The 24,487-nt window shown below is 42.0% G+C and overlaps 1 protein-coding gene across 1 annotated transcript in view; it reads right to left on the reverse strand.

The window, feature by feature from the left end:
• LOC122745649 (zinc finger protein 420-like) overlaps positions 1-24,487 on the reverse strand; it is a 49,887-nt gene that overhangs the window by 13,212 nt on the left and 12,188 nt on the right. Inside the window, exons 3-7 of the mRNA XM_043991052.1 lie at positions 22,589-23,516; positions 5,221-5,245; positions 5,011-5,106; positions 1,206-1,280; positions 832-958 (exon numbers count right to left, since the gene is read on the reverse strand). Of these exons, the coding sequence (XP_043846987.1) occupies positions 832-958; positions 1,206-1,280; positions 5,011-5,106; positions 5,221-5,245; positions 22,589-23,516 (1,251 nt within the window). The remainder of the gene's footprint in view (positions 1-831; positions 959-1,205; positions 1,281-5,010; positions 5,107-5,220; positions 5,246-22,588; positions 23,517-24,487) is intronic.

Genomic DNA, 24,487 nt, shown 5'->3' on the forward strand with positions numbered 1-24,487 from the left:
CCCCAGGAAGGCTGGGAAAAGGATAAGGAAGAAGAGGAGGAACAATAATAGTATCTGATGTTTATAAACTAATATCTGATGTCATACTTTGAAAGTCTACAAAGCGCGATACATACATTATATCATCTGATAACTCTGTGAGGTACGTACTACAAGCCTTATCTCCATTTCACAGATGATGAAGCCAAGGCACAGAGGGGCTAAGTAACCTGACCATTCTCATAGCTATTGAGAATGAGAGGTAGGATTTGAACCTAGGTTTTCTAACTACACTATGTCCCACTGCCTCTCAGAGCCTCTAAAGGACAGGTGAGAGGTACCCAAGCAGCCTTCAGAGCAGGAAATGAGAAGAGGGGTCAGGGAACTGAAGGGCACATGGGCCTGGGGAAAGAGCCTCCCAGAGATTCAGGGCAACAAGACTTGGCACTCACTGGATATGATGGATAAGGAAGAGAGAAGAGTCAAGGATGACTCCAAGGTTGTAAACCTAAGTGACTAGATAGATGGTGATACCTTCACCATTTCCAATGGACACCAAGAATTCTGGGACTGAGGTAGAAAAGCTGGATTTCCTACAAGGAACCTGAAGAAGAGGAAATTATACTTCCAGGGATAATTAAGGAAGTTGCCCATTTTCATCTCGGCAGATGAGGCTTGTAGAATAGGAACAAAAAATAAAAATATCCTATGTTTGAGTCTCAACAGGATTAGTGATTGCTAATTCCTGAGGCTTTCAAATAAACACAAATAGCCCATCAGACCCCATTGCTATTTACTAAGCAGGAAATGAAGAATCTTAGAACTGAGAGCCAGTGAGTGGATAGAACTTACCCAAAGAGACCATGTTCTCATAATTCTCCAGCATGACGTCCCTGTAGAGGCTCTTCTGAATAGGGTCCAGATAGTTCCACTCACCTCGGGTGAGGTATACAGCCACATCCTCGAATATCATGGGTGCCTGAAATAATATGCTCCTGTTGCAACCCCAGCACAGTCCAACTTAATCTGACCAAAGATGAGAGGATGGGAAGGGAGGGTGGCAAAACTGAGTGTGTGAAGCCATAGAGATATACTTCAGAATGTGGATGGTGTCCAATTTATGCATAGGTCCCTGACAGGGAAAGAAACCAACAGAGAAACGCCTGGCCAAAGAAAGAAATCAAGGCTACATTGGGTCTGCAACAATTAGGTAAAAGACTGCTCACCTGGGGGCTGGCTGACAGGCATTCAGCCTCCATCCTCAGTTTTCCTGGCCTTCCTGTGGAGTAATAGGCAGGAACCTAGGAATATTGGGGGGGGGGGAACAACTATAAGGGAGACCAGGACAGATCCCAAATTTCCACCCCATCATCCCTCAACATGAAAAGTCCTCTCCCCACTGCCTGCAGCACTTTATCAGCTCCTTCTAAGCTCATTCTTTATACTTATTGCCTCCAGAAAGCTTTCAACCACCCTGCTCCCACCCATGAGCTAGAACATCTTCAGATGCCTCACAAAATGCTACCAAGGACCACAGTCACACAAAGAAATCCATGGGAGCCAGGCAGGCTGGCTGTTCTTAAGACAGAAAGGGCAATAGTAGACAGTTGGGAAACCCCATTTTTACCTCATAGGGTTCTGAACTTCCTTCAAAGTTATCTTGAGTGCTGTGTCCTACAGGAAACCTATTCTGATCCCCAGTTGATAACGTTCTCTCTTGCAAATTACTCGACATATATTTTGTATTTAGTTTCCCGCATACATACTGTTCTCCCCAATAAAATGTAGGTTTGTTGAAAAGAAGACTTTCATTTTTTGTGTTTGTATTCCCTGTGCCTAGAATGGTGACTGGCAGAGAATAGATGATTAATGAATACTTCTTGTATAATGAATCCATTCGCAAGCTCAAGTCTCCCTATAACAAGCCTGTGAAGGCCTGCTCCTAATGCACTGGTCTTTCAGAGCTCACTACAGAAGTTATATCACGATCATCAATGTCAACACCAAAGGTTCTTCCCCAGAAGAGTGTAACAATAACTTGCTATGGACTAGTAACTGGGAAACAATGGACTACAAAGCCTCTAAATTCCCACTCACCCCAGTAACCTTATGAGTCCATGATTCCAAGGACAGACTCATATGGTGCTGTGGCATATATCCTACAGGCAGGAGATCGAGGTTCTAGTGCCAGCTCTAATATCAACTCAGTGTGGGAGCATAAGAAAGGCACTGCCCCTCTCTGGGCTTCAGTTCCCATCTATAAAGTAACAAAATAATCAATCAATAATCAACAAAATCATCTGTCAAGTCTCATAAAGCTCTGATACTCTTTAACTATTTACAATCTCTAGGCCTGTAATTGTTAGGAGGCTAGTGTAACAATAACCCCAGAATCACAGAACAAGAAGAAAACTTAGCAGAGTAAATCTACTTCAACTCATACTGGAATATAAGCTTCCTCTACAATTCAGGAGGCACCATGGTATTTACAGAGTTCAGAGCCCAGGATATGGAAGCAGAGTAGCTGGGTTTAAATATCACTTCTGCTACTTAATACCTGTGTGACTTGGACAAAGCACTTAACCTATCTGGGCTCAGTTTCCTCAAATGTGGATGGATGACCTCCATGGCTACTAACACACCTTCCAATTCTACATCTATAATTTCCAAGTGGTCATCAACCTCTATCTGATTTTACTGCTGTGTAAACTTGGTCAAATTGTTATTTAGCCTCCAACTTCTTCATCTGTAAAATAGTAGTCCTATTACCTACAGTAATAAACTGCATCCCTCTGAGGGCAACGTCTCCATTTGATAAGAGTTCTAATTGTTAGAAAGTTCTTTCTTCTATTAAACTAAAATCTGCTTCTCTGTAAATCTGATTGCTTCTATTTCAGTACTCTGGGATTAAGCAGAATAAGTCTAATTCCATATAATAATCATTAAAACAATAAGAGACAAACTCACAGTTATATAGTTCTGTACGCAGACAAGAACCACATAGGATGGAAAAGTATGGATGGGTTGTGATATGCAACAGTGAATGGTAAATCTATTATCAATGAGGTCCATTAAAATATCACAGTACTTAGCACTTTAAGATTTATGATAGTCTGGGTAAGTGATAAATGAGGATCTGTATCAGGGGATAGAGAGAAGGAAATGGATTCGATATGTCTAAGGATGGATGACAGAATTTGACAATTAAATGGATGTGAAGGAAAGAGAAGTATCAAAGATAACTCTGATGTTATGAAGATGGGAGATGGGGTAAATAAATGGTAGTATCACAGTAGAAATAATCAAGTCAGAAGAACAAGTTTAAGGATAAAAAAAATAGGTTTGACTTTGGAAGAGCATGGGAAAGACTGTATGTGGCAAGGCAGTGGCCATAGGATAGCTGGCAAAATAGGCTGACATCCAGAGAAGTCACTACACATGTCATTACAAGGACCTGAGTTATCATCAGAAGTGCTGCCCCTCCATATATATGCCATATCCACATTACTTACATATCTCCATTTTTCCTACTGATAATAGATTTGAAAAAATTTGTCTCAGATTCATGGGGGAAGTGTTTCATTGATACTTTCCTAATTATGCTATTTCAAAAATGCCTTTGCCTAAAACTAATTATGTCCTTGATCAGGGTTTCTTAACCTTTTTATACTTGTGACCCCTTTCCCCCTCCAAATTTTTTTTACCCGACCTCAGGTATATAGGCATGTAAAAGAGGTATATATAAATTTTTACTGTTGCCAAATTTTTCATGACCCCCACATTCATGGGGTCACCCTCCCACAGTTTAAGAAGTTTTGCTGTAGCTGATTAGTAAATGTCAACACATCATTATGGGCTCATAGGCTTTGTTTTTTGAGTATATATGAACCCAGAAAACAAGAAACTGGGGGACAGACAGCCTTGTCTGAAGGGATCGCTAGGAGTTGGGGGCTGCCTCCAGCTTCTATGAAAGCAGAGTCAACTTCTTTCTATAATTTGGGCTTAGTAACTCACAAGCCACTATAACATATTTATCCTGTAAAACTGTATCTGTGGTTGTCTCATCCCCCTACGAAGAGAGCCTGGCAAGTGTGATCTAAGCTTTGTATCTCCTCTAGCACTCTACTACTGTCCTTTACAATTTGCAATCCCTCTCTACTTTGCCATTTTGGAGCCCCCAAAATCATTTCAAAACTCTGCTCGAGACCCATAAGCTTCAGCTGGTCCCCCCAGCTCTTAGTGACCCCAAACAATAATTGTGTGAATGCCTTTTGCTTTTTTTTTGTATCCCCAGTGCTTATGTGCCTGGCACATAGTAGGCGCTTAATATATTTTAACTGACTGTGTGTGTATATGTATATACATATATGTATGACTACACAGAATTTATGAATATTGTGTACATTATAAAATACTAGCTTGAAGTATCACTCGAGGGTTTGATGTTGGGCGGTGACTTCGGGTCTCGGGTGAGGCTCAGTGGTGGGGAGTGTAGGGGATGGTGGGGAGGGGAGTCGGGCGGGTCTCGAACTGGGCACTAGGCTAGGAGCTCAGTCGACTGGGATTCTGCTGAGGCTCAGCTTGGATTCTACTGGGACTGAAGCGGGGGCTGGGGAAGGCGGGGAGGAGAGGGGAGTTGGGGGTCGGCCGGGACTCGGCGGGAATATGCGGGCACCCTCTCCCAGCCCGCGGCGCAGGCCAAGCCAAGCATCACCCAGAAGTGCGTGGCGCGGCGGGGCGCGCGAGTGCGCGAGCTAGCGGGAGGGCGGTGGACCCGCCGGCCCCAGCCCCACCCCAGCTCGTTCCGCAAATTTAGAGCCGCTCCCAGGCGGGGCGTCCCAGACGCCCTAAGCCCCACCTCGGGGCCCGCCCCCTGCTAGCATGCCGAGCCCGGTCTGGCCGCCAGGGACGGATCCGCCCTTCCCTTCCCGGGGGCAGGACTGAGGAATTCCAGGCGCGCGCGCGCGCGCGCGCGTCCCTTGGGCGCTCACCCTCACTCTCCTCCCCCGGCCTCAGCCACCTTCAACTCACCCTCCGCTCCATAGACGCCCCCCGCCAGACAGAAACCTCTGACCGGAAGCGAGGGTCTCGGTACCTTCCCCGGCCGGCGGGGCCTACGCGGCCGCTCTAGGCGGCGAGGAGGATTCGACATCTCGGTGGCCGGCCTCTGCTCCACCTCCAGCTTCTACGTCCAATGTGAGGCTTTTCTAAGCTTTTCGTTTTCATCTTCCCCTTATGTACCCGGGTTTCCGTCTTCTCTGCCGAGCTGTTTAAGAAACTAAAGTTAGTTGATTTTTTTTAGATGATTGTCTCTCACAACCCTCCTCTCCCTACCTCTATTCTCTCTATCCATTGGCTCCTTTCCTGGTGCCTTCAAACATGCCCAGCTCTCACCCATCCTTCATTTGCTCCAGCCGTCCTCCTCCAGGCCTCCCCAGCCCTCCTTTCACAGCCAAACTTATTTAAAAGGCTGTGTCCAGACTGTGGTGCAGTCACGAATCTTACCTCCCACTGACTTCTCATCACCTTACCAGCTGATTTCAGACACCATTACTCTGCCTTAAACCAGTCTCTAAACCTATCAGTGACGTTTTCAATGCTAAAAATAGGATTATAGGTTTAGAGCTGGAAGGGACCTTAGATTATTAAATCTAACCCTTTATTTTAATAGATAACAAAGTCCCACCCAGGGTCATATAGGTAATTAGTGTCTGAGGAGCCTTGAACCCAGCCATGTCTTCCTAATTCCAAGTCCAGCATAGGACTACCCTATGCTGCCTTTTTATGATCCAGTGGCTTCTCGTTCCCCACCCCGAACCCCGTCCTCATTTTTCTTGACCTCTACAGCTTTTCACACAACCAGACCTCCTCCAGGATACTCTCTCCTTCCTCCCTTGACTTCTGTAACCTTGCTCTTTTCTGGTTCTCCTACCTCTTGACTGCTTTTTAGGCTCTGTTGTTTGTCATAAATAATATCCCCTGCCCACTAAATGTGGGTGTTTTTTCTAGGGTAATGATGATGGGCTTTCTCTCCTTTTCTCCCTGGTGATCTCATCAGTTCATTTACCATCTCAATTTATATATCCAGAAGTATTCTCCTGAAAGCTAAGTCCCATACCAATAACCTCATGCTGGACCACTCACTACAACTGAATGTCCCATTAGCATCTCAAACTCGACATGTCCAAAATGGAATTAATCTTTCACCTAAATCCACCCTTTTTCCAAACGTCTTCATTTCTGTCAAAAATCCGACCTTCCTGAGAGAGGGACTAGCAATTTTTTAACTCTAAAGCAAAGCAGGAAGTTGATATTTAAAATGAAAACAAAAATTTAGAGCCTTAATGCAAAGGATGAAAACTCCTTTGAAAGAGGGTAGAGGGGCAGCTAGGTGGCGCAGTGGATAGAGCACCGGCCCTGGAGTCAGGAGTACCTGAGTTCAAATCCGATCTCAGACACTTAACACTTACTAGCTGTGTGACCCTGGGCAAGTCACTTAACCCCAATTACCTCACTAAAAAAAGAAAAAGAAAAAAAGAAAGAGGGTAGAGCCATTTATGACCAAGATTGAGAACTGAGGGATATTTGCTATGGGGTTGGGGGGGGCCGGGGGGGGGGGGGTAGAAAAACAACCTCGGAGGGATTTTTCTCCTAGTGCAAGGTCCCCTGCCTTTCTAAGAGAGCTAGAGTAAAAAGCCCCTGGACTTTAAACTGGAATTGAGAATAGCGGGAGTCTACTCTTCATTTTTTAGCAAGGAGATAGTACCTCTATGAAAGAGTCCATCTGAAAATGGAGGTAGAGCAAAGTTGTCCGTAACTTTTTGACAACTGGAGATGCAGATGTTAGAGACTAGCAGAGAACCAGGGAGCAGCAACCATGTGAGACCAGCAGGGGGCAAGGCTCACGGAAAAACTGTATGCCATACCCACAGGGGACTACAAAACTGGCAGAGAGACTGTATGCCCCCTCAAGACCATCAGGGACTGGGATATGCTGGAACACACAGCATTGGCCACCCTGTAGTGGAAGTGTAAACTGCCTATGCATAGTATGTATAAATGTATATGTGTAGATATATACATATTTTGTTACATATTGTATAGTTTTATGTGTCTGTGCAACTGTATATATGTAAAATTATATGTACACATGTACACATGTGAAACCCAGGTTTCTAGGGGAAATGTTTTATTGGTAGTTCTCTAACTATGCTATTATTTTTATTACGTGTGAATGATGTCATCTAGCTGACTAGTAAAAGTAAACACATGGGTAAAAGGCTCATAAATTATGGTGGTGTTTTTTTTAAATTATTAGATGTGTACCCCTGGAGTACCATGAATTTGGGATAGACTCTTCTGTAGGATCTACTATGTGAATTGGTGGCTGGCCCAAGGTAGCACATCAACATTCCATCTCCCCACTTCTTGTAGTAACATGTAAAATACTGCATCAGTGAAATAGGGCTTTGCAGCTCACAGATATACATGATAAAGACTGAAATGTGGGCTATGTGGCAAACCCTGACCTTGTCTCATTAGCTAACCTTTTGTTCTTACTCAAATTCATGCTGTCTGAGGATCTTGGAAGTAATTGTCTATTATATAATGATCTGTAACTGAGGATTTTCATATATCTCCCCTACTTCCCCCTTCCCCCATGGGGACAAAAAGGGAAAGCATAATATTAGCCTGGGGACACTGCCTGGTTTTTGTTAGGTGGGTATAATGGCTTAAGAATCTGCCCATCCTGGGGGCGGCTAGGTGGCGCAGTGGATAAAGCACCCGCCCTGGATTCAGGAGTACCTGAGTTCAAATCCGGCCTCAGACACTTGACACTTAACTAGCTGTGTGACCCTGGGCAAGTCACTTAACCCCCATTGCCCCGCAAAAAAAAAAAAAAAAGAATCTGCCCATCCTGAAGCAGAAAGCTGGGAAACAATTTTTATAGCCAGTGTTTCTGATAAAGGCCTCATTTCTAAAATATATAGGGAACTAAATCAAAATTAAAAGAATGCAAGCTATTCCCCAATTGAGAAATTATCAAAGGATATGAACAGTTTTCAGATGAAGTAATCAAATCTATTGCAATATGAAAAAAATGCTCTAAATCACTATTGATTAGAGAAATGCACATTAAAACAACTCTGTGGTACCACCTTACACCTCAAAAAAGGAAAATAATACATGTTGGAGAAGCTGTGGAAAAATTGGAACACTAATGCATTGTTGGTGGAGCTGTGAACTGATCCAACCATTCTGAAGAGCAATTTGGAACTATGCCCAAAGGGCTATGAAACTGTGCATACCCTTTGAACCAGTAATACCACTACTAGGTCTGTATCCCACAGAAATCATAGAAGAGGGAAAAGGACCTATATGTACAAAAATATTTATAGCAGCTCTCTTTGTGGTGGCAAAGAATTGGAAATTGAGGGGATGCCCATCAAGTGGGCAATAGCTGAACATGCTGTGGTATAGGAATATATGTTGTGGAATACTATTGTGCTGTAAGAAATGATGAGCAGGCAGATTTCAGAAAAAACCTGGAATGACTTAAGTGGACTGATGCTGAGTGAAGTGAGCAGAACCAGAATACTGTACACACTAACAGTAACATTGAGTGATGATCAACTGTGATGGACTTGGCTCTTCTCAGCAGTGCAACGATCAAAGACAATTCCAAAGAACTCATAATAGAAAATGTTCTCCACATCCAGAAAAAAGAACTGTGGATTCAGACTGCTGATTGAACCATACTGTTTCTACTTTTTGGTGGTTGTTGTTTTTGAGGTTTCTCCTTGTGTTCTGATTCTTCTTTCACAACATGACTAATGCAGAAAAAAAAAAAGACTTGGCCCATCCTTATCACAGATATAAGGATACTATACTCAATCTATACCCAACTGAATACTGGATGGATGACTGAATAGCTTGGGTAGACCTGAAAAGATGAGTCCAAATGATAGTGTAATGGGGCTTTACCCATGCAAAGATCTCCTTGGATGGACAGTGTCATGAGGAAGATGGGCAGGAAACTACTTCTAGGAAAAAGAATTCTGACCCGTGTGTGTGTGTGTGTGTGTGTGTGTGTGTGTGTGTGTGTGTGTGTAAAGCCTCTTTTGCTGGCTGCATCCATCTATAATACCAAATTGAGACAGTTTTACTGTCTTTCTAGCTGTGTCCAACACCTAAAGGTCCTATTCATAGTCTACATTGTGGGTACCATGAACTGAGCTGGGTGTCTGTCAGGCAGTAGGAGCCAGAGTAATCACTGTCAGAATAGTCTCAAGGAGCTACAGAGTAGAGACTATATGTCCAGTACCTATTTGAGGAACATTCAGCTGAGACTTTCAGGATCCACAGAAGCATGTGCACAAGATGCCATAAGACCATCAGGGTAGCATCAGCTACATGGTAATCACCAGGGTATCAGCAGGGACCCACACCACCAGGGATGGGGACTAGTGAGAACAAAACAATGATATCACCAGAAGACATCAGTGGTTATTGCAGCATCAGAAGGATGTTGCCCTTCCACATATATTCTTTGTATGGGCCCCTTGTGTGTGTTCACTCTTGTATATATTTGTGAGAGAGCATACTCTAGACTTATGAGAAAGGGTGTCCAATTGCAAATCTTACCGTTTTATTTCATTAGATGACTTTGCTTTGAAATAACTGCATCCTTAGGTCAACTAGGCAAAAAGGGAACACTTCAGTGGGGGCTAGTGAACCTTCATTTTAAATGGATGTAGAACCACAGAGTTCCTTGAAACCATGATAGCTATTCTTCAGGTCCCACATGTGAGAGGAGGGTGTCCCAAGTGCAACATATACCAGTTATCCTCCATGCCTGGAATGCATTCTTTCCTCATCTCTTAGCCTTTTAGAATTTTTATCTTCTTTTCGTATTCAGCTCAGGTGCTACTTCCTCTGTGAAATGTTCCCTGGTCTCCCAATTATAAGTACTCTCTCCCACCTTCAATTGCCTTTTGCTTAGAAAATGAATGAAAAAAAAATTTATTAGGTGCTATGTGCCAAGCATTATGCTAAAGGAAAGAGTCTACAGACACAAATAGAAAAAAAAAATGGGTCTGTCTCTGCTCTTAATGAGCACACACTCTAAATGGGGAAGACAACACAAGGGGAGCAGTGGTGAATTCTGCCTCTGTGTGGATGGAAAGGCCCTCTGTCTCTAAAGACATAGAGGAAGGGTGAGTAGCAATGCTCAGGGGTCATTAGGGTATACAATCAAGTCAGATGACAGTGCCCATGTATCTGGAGGGAATAGTGTCAGGAAAGATAATAAAGCCTGGAGAACTTGAAGATGCCTTGGTAAATCACTTCAACTCTGCACTCAAATTCTTTGGCCCTTTGTCCTATCACCAGTCATGCCTCCCCAAGCTCCAACCTTGGACTACTCCTATATCTGTCACTTTCAATTTTGTTCATATGTTGCTGAATGGAGCTGATGAAAATCATGAGACTACAATGACTGAGAGCACAACAAATGTATTATATTGTAACTCATAGGAACTCAAAATTTAAAAGGTTAAATAAAAACATTTTTAAAAATATTTAAAATAAAAACAGAAAAGGCTCTTCTGGGCACAGTAGCCAGTAATCAAGTTCAAAAAGAACTCATTAAGATCCTTCAAATTGAATCAATATATACTTTTAATACCCAGTGACTTTGATACAAAGGCAGAAACATGGGAGAACAGCAAAAATACAGCAGAAAATGTGGCTCAAAATTATGAAATGAAAGAGGTTTGTATAGCATACACAAGTTTCACATCTATATTTCATGAATACTTTCTCTGAGAAGTGTCCAAGAGGTGCTGAACCTGGCAAGCACCAAATATCACAAAAAATAAAACTGACCATATCTTAAGCAAGGGTATTACTATCAAAAAAGACAATCAAGTAAATATCTATAACTGCTGGTCCATCTGCCTTCTTTCCCATCTTAAAATCTTTGTGAGAGTAATTTACGCACACATCAAAGGTATATTTCATGAAAGATAAGAAGGCAATATAGACAGGCAAATGGTATTCATAAGCTGACCACATCTTTATAGTCACTCAAACATAAAGAGTAGAGAATACAAAATCCCATGACGTTTTGTGCTGACTATACAACATTATTTTATTTCATAGAGCATAATGCCATCTCAAAGGGTCCAACAACAGTTCAACAGGGTACCTCCCATGTATATACCAACAAGTCAAGTCATTTCTCTATTACTGTGCAGGATACCCAGGCTCAAAACTAAGATGTCACAGCCAATTCTTTACTCACTCTACATGTGCAATCTACTGGCAGTCTTGTCATTTCTACTTTCATATCTCTCATATAGTTATCCCTTCAACATCTCGACTTTCCCCATTGCAGTTTTGACATAAGAAATTAAATGGGAATTTTTTGAGAGTTTAGCAGAGGCCACAGAGGACATGCAAAGGCCAGCAGATGACCAAGAACTTATAACAAAATACTTAAATTTTACAGTAAGGTATTGTAAACACCACATAAAAGACAAAAATCAGACTTCTCTGGTACAAAGGGAGGGCCAAAAAAGTTTACTTGGATTTTCCAGAGCAAGGGGGCAGTATGCCTCTAACCCCCAAGAAGTGGAAGGGATAATTGTACCTTTCTCTCCTCTAACACAGCCACCAGCCTGGTGCAGTTCCTCATCATTTCACTTTTGGACAATTGCCATAACCTTTTGGCTGGTCTTGTCCCACATCTCTTTCCACTCAAGTCCATCTTCCACTGCCAAAGTGATCTTCTAAAAGAACAGGTCTGACCATGCCATTGCCCTAGAAAATAAACTCCAGCTGTACTTTCAGGATCAAATATGAAATCCTATTTGGCTTTTAAAGCCCTTTACAATCTTACTTATGACCCACTAACACTGGCCTTCCTGTTTCTCACACAGGTCACTCCATCTCCCAACTTTGTGCCTTTTCACTGGTTCTCTCCCATGCCTGGAATCCTCTCCCTCATCTTCATCTCCTGGTTCCCTCCAAATTGTTCCCATCAGAATATATGAGCAGGGACTATTTCTGCCTTTCTTTGTATCCCAGGCACTTAACACAGTACCTGGCACACACTATATGCCTCTTGACTAGACTTGGAAGAGGGGTTATGAGTAGACAGTAATATTTTCTAAACAATCCTCATTGCAGATGATACTGTGTATCATTTAAAACCCTAGAATACTGCAGAGCTTCCTAAATGAGGTCCATCATAATTCAAGAGTTTGATTAAACTATCCATTCAAGAGAAATCAAAGGAGAAGAATCTAGACTAGAAATGCAGCTAGATAGCTACTGTATAGAGGATGGTCCATTAGCACATATATTTTGGACAGAAAATGTGCATGAACAATAAACTGCACCAAGAACTTAACAAGGGGAAGAGAGTAGGTTAGACTGCATTTTGTAAACTGAGCAATGTGTTTGATGACCACAAAATTCTTGAAACAAAGGTCCATATTTTTAATACCAATATTTTCCAGTGATGCTAAATTGCTGTGAAACAGGAATACCAGTCTCCAAAGAATCAAAAGCGGCAAGTCATCCAAAAAACAATGGGGAAACATGGTGGATATGAGTAGTACATAGCACATTACCAACTAAGAAATGCATGCCATTGTGGTGTAAATGACATCATTAAAGCAATATTGTCAGGGGCAGCTAGGTGGATAGAGCACCGGTCCTGGAGTCAGGAGGACCTGAGTTCAAATGTGACCTCAGACACTTGACACTTACTAGCTGTGTGACCCTGGGCAAGTCACAACCCCAATTGCCTCACCAAAAAAACAAAACAAAACAAAAAACAATATGGAGAACTGATAGGAAACACACCCTTCCTCCTTTTGACGGAGAAGCTGGGATTATAGGTATAGTGTGCAGTTTGTGATTGTTGTTCCAATTGGTTTCCCTTGAATTTTTTAATTACCAGGATGGGTTTAATGGGAGTGGTCTGGAGTAGAGGTGGAATTTAAATAAAAATGACTGCTGTGAAAACAAAAACAACATTAAAAAGGAGGTGGGCTGCCAACATGAAGAGCAAGAAACAACAGATAGAGTATCCATAGCCAAGTGTTTAACTGGTACCTAAATAAGGTAAAAAGATCTAGAGGAAGGCCCCTAGCACACTGGGTGGACAATGGAGAGAATTTATGGTAGGAAATTTATGGGAAGGTACAGACCAGGGTAGCACAGCATGAGAAGGTGTAGATCAATTCTTTATTTCTGGAGTTCCCACATTAAAGAAATTACAAGATCTGGTAAGTATCAGTGAATAAGAAAGCATTTTTATCTGAGGTGTTCATTTGTGTCCTTTACTATTCTACAGGACTACCAGTTTTTATGTGGTTTTTTTTCCCTGAAAGGACCATCTCCTTCTTCCCCTTTCCATCAAACAACTACTGTTTGTCAGATGTTACTCATTTTCTCCAGGTCATCTAATATAGGATTTTGAGCTGAAAGGGATTTTAGAGATTATCTAATCCTGCTGCTTTCAAAGTGTGGCCCAAGGATGTCCCAAGACCCTTTTAGTTGATTGATGAGGTCAAAACCTCCAGTGTTTAGAACAGTGCCCAGCAAACAGCAGGCAATTAATAAATGTTTATGAACTAAATGAAAATTATTTTGATAGTAATACTAATGTTTTAATTTCTAATATAAATATCAGTAGCTATAAACAAACAAACAAAAAAACCAAACAAACCCAGAAGTGCTTTCAGAGGAGTCCTCAATAATTACTGAGAGTAAAGGGGACCTAAGGTCAAAAAGTTCTCAAACTGCTGAATCCAACCTCCTAAGGTTTAACTGAAGAAAACACTGAGGTTTGAAGAGGTTGTGATTTGTTCAATGTCACACAAAGTAGTAATTAACAGAGCTGATATTTGACCCATCCTCCAATTACAAGTGAGGTGTTTTTTCCACTGCACTATGATGCCCTCTTCCACAGCACACAGAGAAAATTGAGGTGTTTTTATTTTCAGAGAACAAGGACTGTTATTTACAAAAAAAAAAAAATCCCTCTCAAAACTTGGAGAGAGGCTCTGATAGAGCACTATAGGAGGGGGTTATAGGGCAGACTGCAGTTCAGTTCATCCTGTTCCTATTTTGGCAATGAACATGATTCTATCTCCTGTGGTTTCAATAACCTGTCACAATTTTTCCATCATGATGATTTTTCTAACAACTAGCTGGCACTCAGAAAAAGAAATTGCTTGGTGACTTGATCTTGATGACATTTTGATTCTAAGAATTATTCCACCCCTAAATGTTGAAAATGAGACCTAACAGCAGGTGTAGGCAGCAGCTGCTTGTCAACTGCTGGTTCTGAATGCTGCAACTCCAGTCATGTGACCATCCTGACCACAGCCCTGGCTCTAGCAAATAGCTCTAGGAGCCAGTAACAGTGGTAATGAGGCAACACCCAAACCCTTGGACAATTTTCAGGAAATAAAACTGTTTAGGAAACAAAGGGAAAAAAGAGCATTAGAGAAATTCAGATTTTGAAACAGATGAAGTACAGGGTTGGATGATAAAACAGAATTATATTTGTGGGGAGTGGGTTAAGGCAGTTGTCTCATATTACCGGGGGCCAATAAAGGTCCCAACAAAGGTTTCTGGTGAGTCCCCCTGCCTCTCCTCAACCTTTCTCTGGTTTTGTGGTTTTCTCACTGTGAGAGAAAAGAAGGCTACAGGGCTACACAGTTGTCCTTGATTTCCTGAGCTGATTTAAGGACATTAAGACAGAAGCATGATTAGAGGCTAATAATCAGATTTGGTCTTATATGTATATCAAAATCACTTCATGGCTGTTTGATGAAGAGCCAGGCCCACAAGGGAACTTAGAACATCAGGCAAGAGCATGAACACCAGTGACAAGATTGTCCAGATCACAGAGCTCCCTCTATCTATTACTGTGGAAGTAGGGATGGTGGTACAGAACACTGGGGCAGGACAGGGTGATGCCAAATAACTTAGCACTAAACTACTGGAGCAACAAGATGATCCAACCTAGGTCACTAGAATCCTTTAGCACACATGCTGCAGAAGCCTGGGATCATATCCCTACATATTTTCCAGGGAAAATAGGAGACTGTCATTTTAAGGACAGTATCTATCATTAACCATCTAAATGCCCGACATTTTTGCAAATGATAGCCTCTGACATTATTGCATTTCTTAACGGACAGCTATTATCACCACCCAGCATCAGATAAGGATGAGGCTACTTCTGGAATGAGTTTAGGCATTTGAGGACAGTGGGGGGATGGGAGTCTTAATGTACACTGGGAAGCAGGTGCTAAGTAATATACTCCAAAATCACTTTGGAGGACACTTTGTCCCTAATAACTAGGCAGGTCTGATGGACATGCTCATCTATCTGGACGAGTTTGCAACTGGAGAAGGCAAGAATGTGACCCAAATTAATGGGGGAGAGGAGGAACTAATGGGTCCACGGACCAGCAAATTAAATACTGAGCCCATGTAAGAGTAAGCCACCTGAAATTGTCAAGCATCTTATTGTTGGTAGTATGGGCAGGTCATGACATGTACTTTCAGTACATCCTGGAGGTCCAGAATAGGAAAGAAGAGTTTGTGGAGATGCAACAGTGGAAGTAACCACTATCTATACACAGTAGTGGACAGTAACCACTGTCTGACTGAATCAGTACTCAAGGAACATAGAGTGTGTTATATTGAGTCCAACATGCAGCTCATGTTTTCCACCTAGAAGCCCAGACACTCAACTTCTGGGTGCAAGCAGGCCTTCCTTAATGGGAGAGCTAAGTAGTTACCCTCCATCAACCTGAACTCAGAGGCTAAAATCTGCAGGCAGTTTGAGTCCTGCATCATCAGTTGAGAGAAATGCTCAGCATAAGGCACAAAACATAGAAAGAAAGGAACACCATCTTCTCCCCACAAGAGGAGTAAGGAGGAAAGGCTTTATATCCAAGCTTAAAGGAATATGGACAACTTTTTGGACTCCAAATCACCTTGGAGAATAGACCTCACCAAGAAGTATAACCTTGTAGGCTACAGAAAGGATTGGCTTTTACTTAGCAACACTCAAGTCCTCAGAAGAAAACAATATTAATCAACAAGTATATTATTAAGCACTTCCCATGTGCTAGGTACATAGTAGATGATTAATAGGTGCTATTTGACTGGCTGGGGATACAAAGACAAAACAAAAAACTTTCCCTGATCTCCAGGGGCTCCCATTCTATCAGGATGAAAAACAAAAGGGAGATGAATTAAGTTTTAGGCCAATAAATGCTTCAGGAGATTTTCCACACCCTTCCCCATGCAACACTGCAGTCTAGTGACAGTTAAGCCACTGAGGGAGAATTGTGTGGAAGATCTGAAAAGAGAACAGCTGTGTTACCAAGGCTGTGGAGAACATATGCTGCCTCCATTTCTTCAGTCTTATTTACAGGGATCAGGAAGGAACCTCAAAGATATGCTTGGTCATCTTGGAGCTGGAAAACTAGCTTGGGTATGATGGAGTTTGGACAGAGAACTAGCCTGTTGCTGAACAAGTTTAATGAAAGAATGCATTTAGTGCCTGGGAATTTTGGTAGAGCAGGAGTTCTTCAGGAGTGATGTTACTTGAAGAGAGAATTTAAATCAGCATGGGGGGATGGGGGAAGTACAGAATGGAGGGAGGCATGCTCGGGTGTGTGAGGTCTGACCAGAGTGGGGTTGTATACAGGAGCCTGGGTCCTAACTGGCTAGAGCTGGAAAGCACCTACAAGATTCAACCCTATTAGCAAACATTAATTAATCACTATATACTATAAAAAATAATTTCAAGAGAAAAATAACTAAAAACTGGCAGGATCAGAAGTCTTATGCAAAAAAGAATGGCTCCTGAGTTGTGCTCTGAAGGGAGCTGGGTGATTCTAAGGACATGCACACCAGCCACGGTGTGTGGAAAACACCTAAGCAGGGGTTAGAGGTGGGAGATGGAATGGTATTTACAAGCAACAGGTAGCAAGTCAGCTTACTCTGAATAAAATACATGAAAAGAGTATAAAACAATAGTGGATGTCAGCGTCAGAAGTTTGGATCTTATCTTGGTAATGGGGGCCCTTGGAATTTCATAAGGAGGGGAATGAGATGGATGCATTTGTGTCTCAGCATTATCAACTGGACAGCTGTAAGGAAGATGGAGTGGAGTGAAATTGGAGATTCTAATTGGGAGGTTATTTTAATAGTCCAGTGGAGAAGTAATGAGGGTCTAAAATAGGGTAGAGGCTGCCTAAGTGGAGACTGGAGAAGAAGAGGCAGAATTGACAATTCTTAACAACTGGTTGAGTTTGGGAGGTGAGAGAGGGAAGAGACATGGATGATCTCGTGGTTGTAAAATTTGGAAGGAAAGGTTTGGGGGAAAATATGGAAATATGAGTTCAGTTTTAAACATAGCTGTCTGAAATAACTACAAGACATTTGGAAGATAATCTAAAACAGATTAATGCTGAATAGATTTTGGAGTCATCTGCATAGAGCTGATGGCTGAAACCATGGAAACTGATAATATCACTAAATAAATATAAAGATAAGGACCTACAGAGGGCAAAGCTTTTAGGGGTTGCCCACATGTAGTGGATGGGATAATGATGACCCAGCAATGCAGACTAGAGAGTGATCAGGCAGGTAGGAGAACCAAAAGAAAGAATAATATCATAGGAATCAAGGAAGTATGGTATCCAACAGTGCCAAATCTGCCAAAATCTGCAGAGGGACCAAATGGAATGAACACTGAGAAAAGTTCATTGGGCTTAGAGTAAGGAGATTGTGAGTAACCTTGGAGAAGGCAGTTTTAGTTAGGTGGTGGGATAGAAAGCCAGAAAGCAAGGAGTTGACAAATAGATGGGAGGTGGGAAAATGGAGACAGCAATTATAGATAGCCCCTTCAGAGGAGTTTGGCTATAAAAGGGAGAGTGCAGGGTAAGAACATGAGGGGATGGTAGGGAGAAGTGAAGATGTTTTTTCTTTTGTCAACATAATTTTAATGCAATAAAGTTACAGAATTGACATTATTTGAATCATTTCCCACCCCCCACCCCCAATCACTTCCCCTTCCTACAATGACCAGTCAGAAAACTCATTGACTTCCACAGTAAAATTATGTTAAGTATGTTTGTAACAGTAAGTTATCTTATCCAAATATATCCATATCTCCTATGTCAATAACAATATGTCTCTAATCAGCTATACAGGTTAATTGTGAAAACAAATTTACCCTCAACAAAGAACAAAACACAAAACCCATAACATTGTTATTTGGCATTATAACAATTTAATACTCCCCTAAGGCATTGGCATGTGCACAGAAAGCTTCTGTCTAGGCCAAAAATGGAGAAAAGATTTCTTACAGAAATCAAATATCCCTCCGATAAATGCAATCATGTTTGACAGATTTTTCAGGCAAAGCCTGGGCTAAATGTTCTCTTAACCTGAATATGTCCACAGATCAAGTGGGGGAATCTCAGGTATATTTTCAGGCAGTGGCAAAGAGGAAGTGAATCAAGAGAGATTGAAGAGAAATGGCCAGGATTGAGACAAAATTAAAAGGCTCTAATCTAACCCCTCATTTTACAGAGGAAGATACTGAAGTCCAGAAAAGGTGAAGGGACTTAACCTCAGGCAAGCAAATGAGGATCACAGCCTAGACTAGAATATAGGTGTTCTTGTTTTAAGTTCAAAAAAGGTAGGCTTGGGTCAGCTAGATGGTACAGTTGATAGGGCACCAGCCCTGGAGTCAGGAGGACCTGAGTTCAAATCCGGCCTCAAACACTGGGCACTTACTAGCTGTGTGACCCTGGGCAAGTCACTAAACCCTCAATGCCATGAAAAAAAAAAGGTAGGCTAGAAAATGGGGTAGGAGGGTTATGGGGAGAGGAACCAAGGCTAGAAAATTTGCCTATATTCAATTTTGTTTGCTGCTTTCTAATGGTCTCATATAAGGTTGTAAATTCGTTATCTAAGTACCTATCATCTACTGAATTGAACTTTGTAGTTGTATGATGATATGGATGGGAAGATGATTCAATAAAGGTTCCTGTAGATATATGTAAACTTTAGAGAAGATTCTTGTGCCTATGAGATCTCTGTCAATTCTGAGATTCTGGGGGCAATGGAACAAACATTTTTAAAGCAGTTACTATGTGCACAGTACTGACAATAGAGATATCCCTGCCCTCAACATTAAACTAAGTATGCTGGTAAGCCAAAACAAGGTAATTTGAGGGGACAGCACTAATCACTGACAGGATCAGAGAAAGTGTCATGGAGTTGGAACCTGAGCTGAGCCTTGAAGAAATCTGAGGCAAGGTATAGAAATGTGTACAAATACAGAGTCAGGAGATTGCATGTCCAATTTAGAAATAGCTGATATGCCATTTTGGTTGAAACTAGTGTGTAAAGGTGGGTAATATGAAATAGCCATTATTATTTATTAACTATAAATCAATATATGGGGAGAAATTATGGAGATAAATCTCTATTTTTCCTGAAGGTAATAGAAAGCTAACTAAAATATCTAAATAGGGGAGTGACATGGTCAGACCCATTTTAGTAATAGTTTTGGCAGCTGTATTAGACACATTAGATGCATTAGAAACAGGAAAAATGGTTTGGGTATTGGAACAATCCAGGTTATAGGTGATAAGGTCCTGAACTAGGGTGGTGACAATTTGAGTGAAGAGAATTGCTATGAGGGGCATTCCAGAGGAGAAATAAAATAGACTTGATTATAAACCTGGGTGATTAGGAGTCTGGATAGGTCTGAGGAAATGTGAATTCTGTTTTCAATTTGAGTTTAGTGACTACAGGATATCCAGGTGGGAAGATCAAGGAGGCAGTTGGTGAGTTTCAGTAGCTCCCCATTGCCTCTAGGATAAATAATAGTTCTGCTTGACATTTAATGCTCTTTACAACTTAGCCCCAACCTACCTTTATGGACTGATCTCACATTATTCATCCTCACACTAAGTGTTTGGGACCAAATGGTTGAACTAATCCTCCAGCATGATGCTCCATCTCTATCTCTTTGCAGAGGCTTTCCTTTCTTGCCTGGAGGCCCTCATCCTTCACCCCTGCTTCATAAAATCCCCTTTGCAAGTTCTGTTCAAGGGTCACCTCCTACAGAAAGTCTTTCCTGACTGATCCCCAGACTTGTCAATGCGCTTCCTCCCTTTCCAAAATCACTTTGTATTTATTCTACAGATACCTATCTGAATACATGCTTTTCCCCCCAAGTAGAATATAAGCTCCTTCAGGGCAGAGACCATCTTGTTTATCCTTTTATCTTCAGTACCTATCAGTGTCTGGCACACAGTAGGCCCTCAACAAATACTTGCTGAATTGGATTGAATGCTGGCCTGGAGTGCAGGAGTGGGATCATGACTGGATATATAAACTTGGGAGCCAATGACACTTGAACTTTCTGTGTGCTCACAAAGACAGAAGAGTCAAGTGAACCAAAGTGACCCTGCTGTTCCTTGTACCCCTACAGTAATGCCTTTCTCTGGCTACCCTCCGAGGCTGAAGCATAGACCTGCTCACCTCTGTCTCTTAGAATCCCAAGTTTCTTTGAAGGCTCAGCTCAAGTACCACCTTCAAGCTGAAGCCTTTCTGTTCCTCCCCAGCTACTAGTACCTTCCCTCAAATCACTTATATGTATATTATAAATACCTATAAATGCATGTCATGTAGCCCAGCTGGAATCCCCAGGGCAGGGATTGTTTTAGTTTTGTTTTTGTACCCCTAACACTAATAGAGTACCTGGCCACAGTAGGTGCTTAATAAATGTGAAGGACTAGGGCAAAGTTTTAAGGGACATTCACACTTGTGTCAAGATAAGGATAATGATTCAGCAAAGGAGTCTAGGAAATTAGAAACAGAAGGATTTTGAGAGAACAACAAACTGAGCCACAAGTGTATCCAGAAGGAGAGGATGGTCAACAGTGCTGAATGCTGCAAAGAGGAAAAGCATGAGAAATAAGGAAAGGCCATCATATTTAGCAATTAAGCAAATTACTGTGAAGCTTACAAAGAGCAGTCTGAGTTTCATGGTGAGATCCACAGTCACATTTGCACGGATTTAGGGAATGGGAGTGTGGAAATAGATGTATGTGTCTGCTCATTTCATCTCTGGTCCCCAAACAAAACCCATACATTGCACTGTTTCTGTCAACTTCTCACACAGGGACCCCCTTCAGCTGCTTCAGGAGCAGGCTGATTCTGACCAGGGCACAAAGGCCCATTCTCACATCTTTGTCTGTACTTTGGAAAAATAAGTCCTTTGCCTGTCTTCCACCAGCTTAGAACAATGCTCAGGACACACACACACACACAGTTACATTCCAATCTCCTTATTTTACAGATAAGTAAACTGGGGCCCCTAGAAGTGAGAATTGCCCAACGCCACAGAGATAGTAAGCAGTAGAGCCAAGATTTTAACCCCGATCTTCTGACTCCAAATCCGGTGTTCTTGGTATTACATACACACACTGTCTTACATGGAGTCATCATTCTGTCTACTCTGTATACCCATAAACAGCATTCTGGAAGTTGGAAAAGTGAGAAACAACCTGGTGAACAGAAGATAATAGGATCAAGAATTATAAGTGGAAAGGACTTTATATCCATTTTTACAGCTGAAGAGGGCGACAGAGATGAAGAGGCCCTAGAACTTCCCACAGATCTGAGAGTGAATTTATGAGTAAAGCCAGGGCCATTATCTGGGCAACCTGAATCCTGAAGAAGCATTCATGTGGCAGACACAGCATAGAGCAGGAGTGAGAAGTGGTAGTGTACTGCCCAACAACCACTTCTGCTTTTTTTCAGGGTTTGGGGCCTCCCAGCAGGGTATGGGGCCTCCTGCTGGGGTAAACCTCAGAGGCACTTCTTGGTTTTAGAATTGGCTTCCCAGTAACCCCTTTCTGCTTTCCTGTTAGCTTCCTTCCTAGGTGCCAGTACTGTATCTAGACCCCTCCAAAAACACAGAACCCAGTTTCCCAGTACTCCCCACCCCCTGTCCCTGAGGCAGGAATATGTAGGGACCAGGGTGGTTTCTGAAGGTTTTCGCTGCTCTATCTACAGAAAGATGGATTGGGAGCTTGAGAGGTGGAGAAGGTAAATCAGTGAAAAGAACTAATGAAGGGCAAGTTACAAGCATCACAAAACAAGTTTTCTCTGGTGTTCACTGGAATGTCATAGGAATTTGGTCTCTCAGCTCTCCTGACTCAGCTACCACAGTATCTCTTTGTTTCAAGAGCCACGCCTGATCCCTCTTTCCTTTCTGTACTCAAGACAGGTGCTTTTGCATCCCTCCTCCACTCAATAAGGAAGTGCTCCTTCCAGGGCACCCTTGATCCCCAACTTCTCCTTGGCACTAGGTCTTCTAAGGTAAGACACTGGTACACAGAGGGACCAACACAGGTCTTTGTTGGGCAAAAAGGACGCAAGTGAGATTAATTTATGTTTCAGATTTATCCCAGATGAAGTCTGTTTAATCCAACTCGGCTTCCTTGGTAAAGGAAGGCTGCTACTGTGGGTGGTTGCTCACTGCCTAGAATGACTCCGCTGGTGTTCAACAAGCCCCGAGCTCCGCAGAAAGGCTTTCCCACATTCCTCACATTCAAAGGGCTTCTCTCCAGTATGAATTCTCTGATGTTGAATAAGGGTTGAGATCAGCCTGAAACCTTTCCCACATTCACTACATTCATAGGGTTTCTCCCCAGTATGAATTCTCTGATGCTTCCTAAGGCCGGAACTCTGGCTGAAGTTTTTCCCACATTCACTACATTCATAGGGTTTCTCTCCAGTGTGAATTTTCTGGTGTCTGATAAGGACTGAGTTCCGACTAAAGGCTTTCCAACACTCAGTACATACGTAGGGTTTTTCTCCTGTGTGAATCTTCTGATGTCTAACAAGGTGTGAACTTTGATTGAAGGCTTTCCCACATTCATTACATTCATAAGGTTTCTCTCCAGTGTGAATTCTCTGGTGCTGAATAAGGTGTGAGCTTCGACCAAAGGCCTTTCCACAATCATCACATTTATAAGGTTTCTCTCCAATGTGAATTTTCTCATGTTCAATAAGCTCTGAGGTTTCTTGAAAGATTTCACCACAGGTATCACAATGAGCATCCTCTTCAATAGGAAATCTCTGATCTGTAACATGGTTTGAACTAAGATTAAAGTTTCTCTCAAATTCATCAAATTCTTGATTTTGTTCCCCTATGGAGGCTGTCTGGTGGATTGCTGTCACTGGTCTGAAACCCCTTTCCAAGGAAAGGGATCTATTCAGGCTCTCCTCCCCAGGTTTTCCCAGCTGCCTCTCTAACCTGACCTCCTGTTCAAGGGCTTCTCCAAATACAGGTCCCTGGGAAACTTCCTCTGTGGGTCTTTCTGAAACTATCCACTGGGATTCCACCTCTTCAGAAATTTCCTGCTTTAGAATTAACTCCTCATTCACAGTCATGGTTTCATGATCTAAAATGAAGAAAAATGCAAATGTTACTTGATAATTCATCTGAGACAAAGGACCTCAGTAACAAAAGTCTTTTTTCTCCTTAAATTTTAGTTTATCCTTTCCTCAAATTTATTTTCCCGGTAGCCCAAGGCAATAAAAAACCTGAACAAAAAGGTGATGACCCATCTTAATAGTGATCTCATTATGGAGAAATAATGAGAAAAAAAAGGATGAAAGGGACACAAGTGGACCATTGTGCACCAAAGAGACTTGAGAGATGGTGGGAAAAGAATGAGGGCAGAAGGGTGGCTAGGGCAATAGAAAAAGCAAGGAGAAGGAGCTCAATAGCAGTATCAGAGATGATCAGGGACCAATTCTTTCACACTCAACCTTTTTTCATTTTCTTTCTTTCTTTCTTTTTTTTGGGGGTGAGGCAATTGGGGTTACGTGACTTGCCCAGGGTCACACAGCTAGTAAGTGTCAAGGGTTTGAGGCCGAATTTGAACTCAGGTCCTCCTGAATCCAGGGCCAGTGCTCTATCCACTGCGCCACCTAGCTGTCCCTCAACCTTTTTTCTTAAGCCTCCAATTATACTTCTTCCCTTTTAATTTAACTCAATTTATGGCCCTTACTGTCTTAAGCAGACTAAGGCTATCTTGAGAGAAGCTCCCCTTGTCTTCTACTCCTCTACTCCTCTCAAAATACTTAACTAACTCTTTCCTTCTTCCCTCCAGTCTCAGAGTAGATCTTCTCCTTGATAAAGATAACCCATCCCCCTGAATCCTTAATCCTATTCAATTTCAATGTATTTTTTCAACATAAATTAATTAATTCAAAATAAATGTTGAAATAAAACATTTATTAAGCACCTACTAAGTATAAGATAATGAGGAAAAAAGGTAACAAATGAGAGTTGCTGGCGTCAAGGAGCTTAGATTCTACTAGGGGGTGAGACAACAAGGTAGAGTTTGAAGGGAACAAAAGAGAGATT

This window comes from Dromiciops gliroides, chromosome 1 (assembly GCF_019393635.1).
Source record: "Dromiciops gliroides isolate mDroGli1 chromosome 1, mDroGli1.pri, whole genome shotgun sequence".
NCBI classification, from domain to species: Eukaryota; Metazoa; Chordata; class Mammalia; order Microbiotheria; family Microbiotheriidae; genus Dromiciops; species Dromiciops gliroides.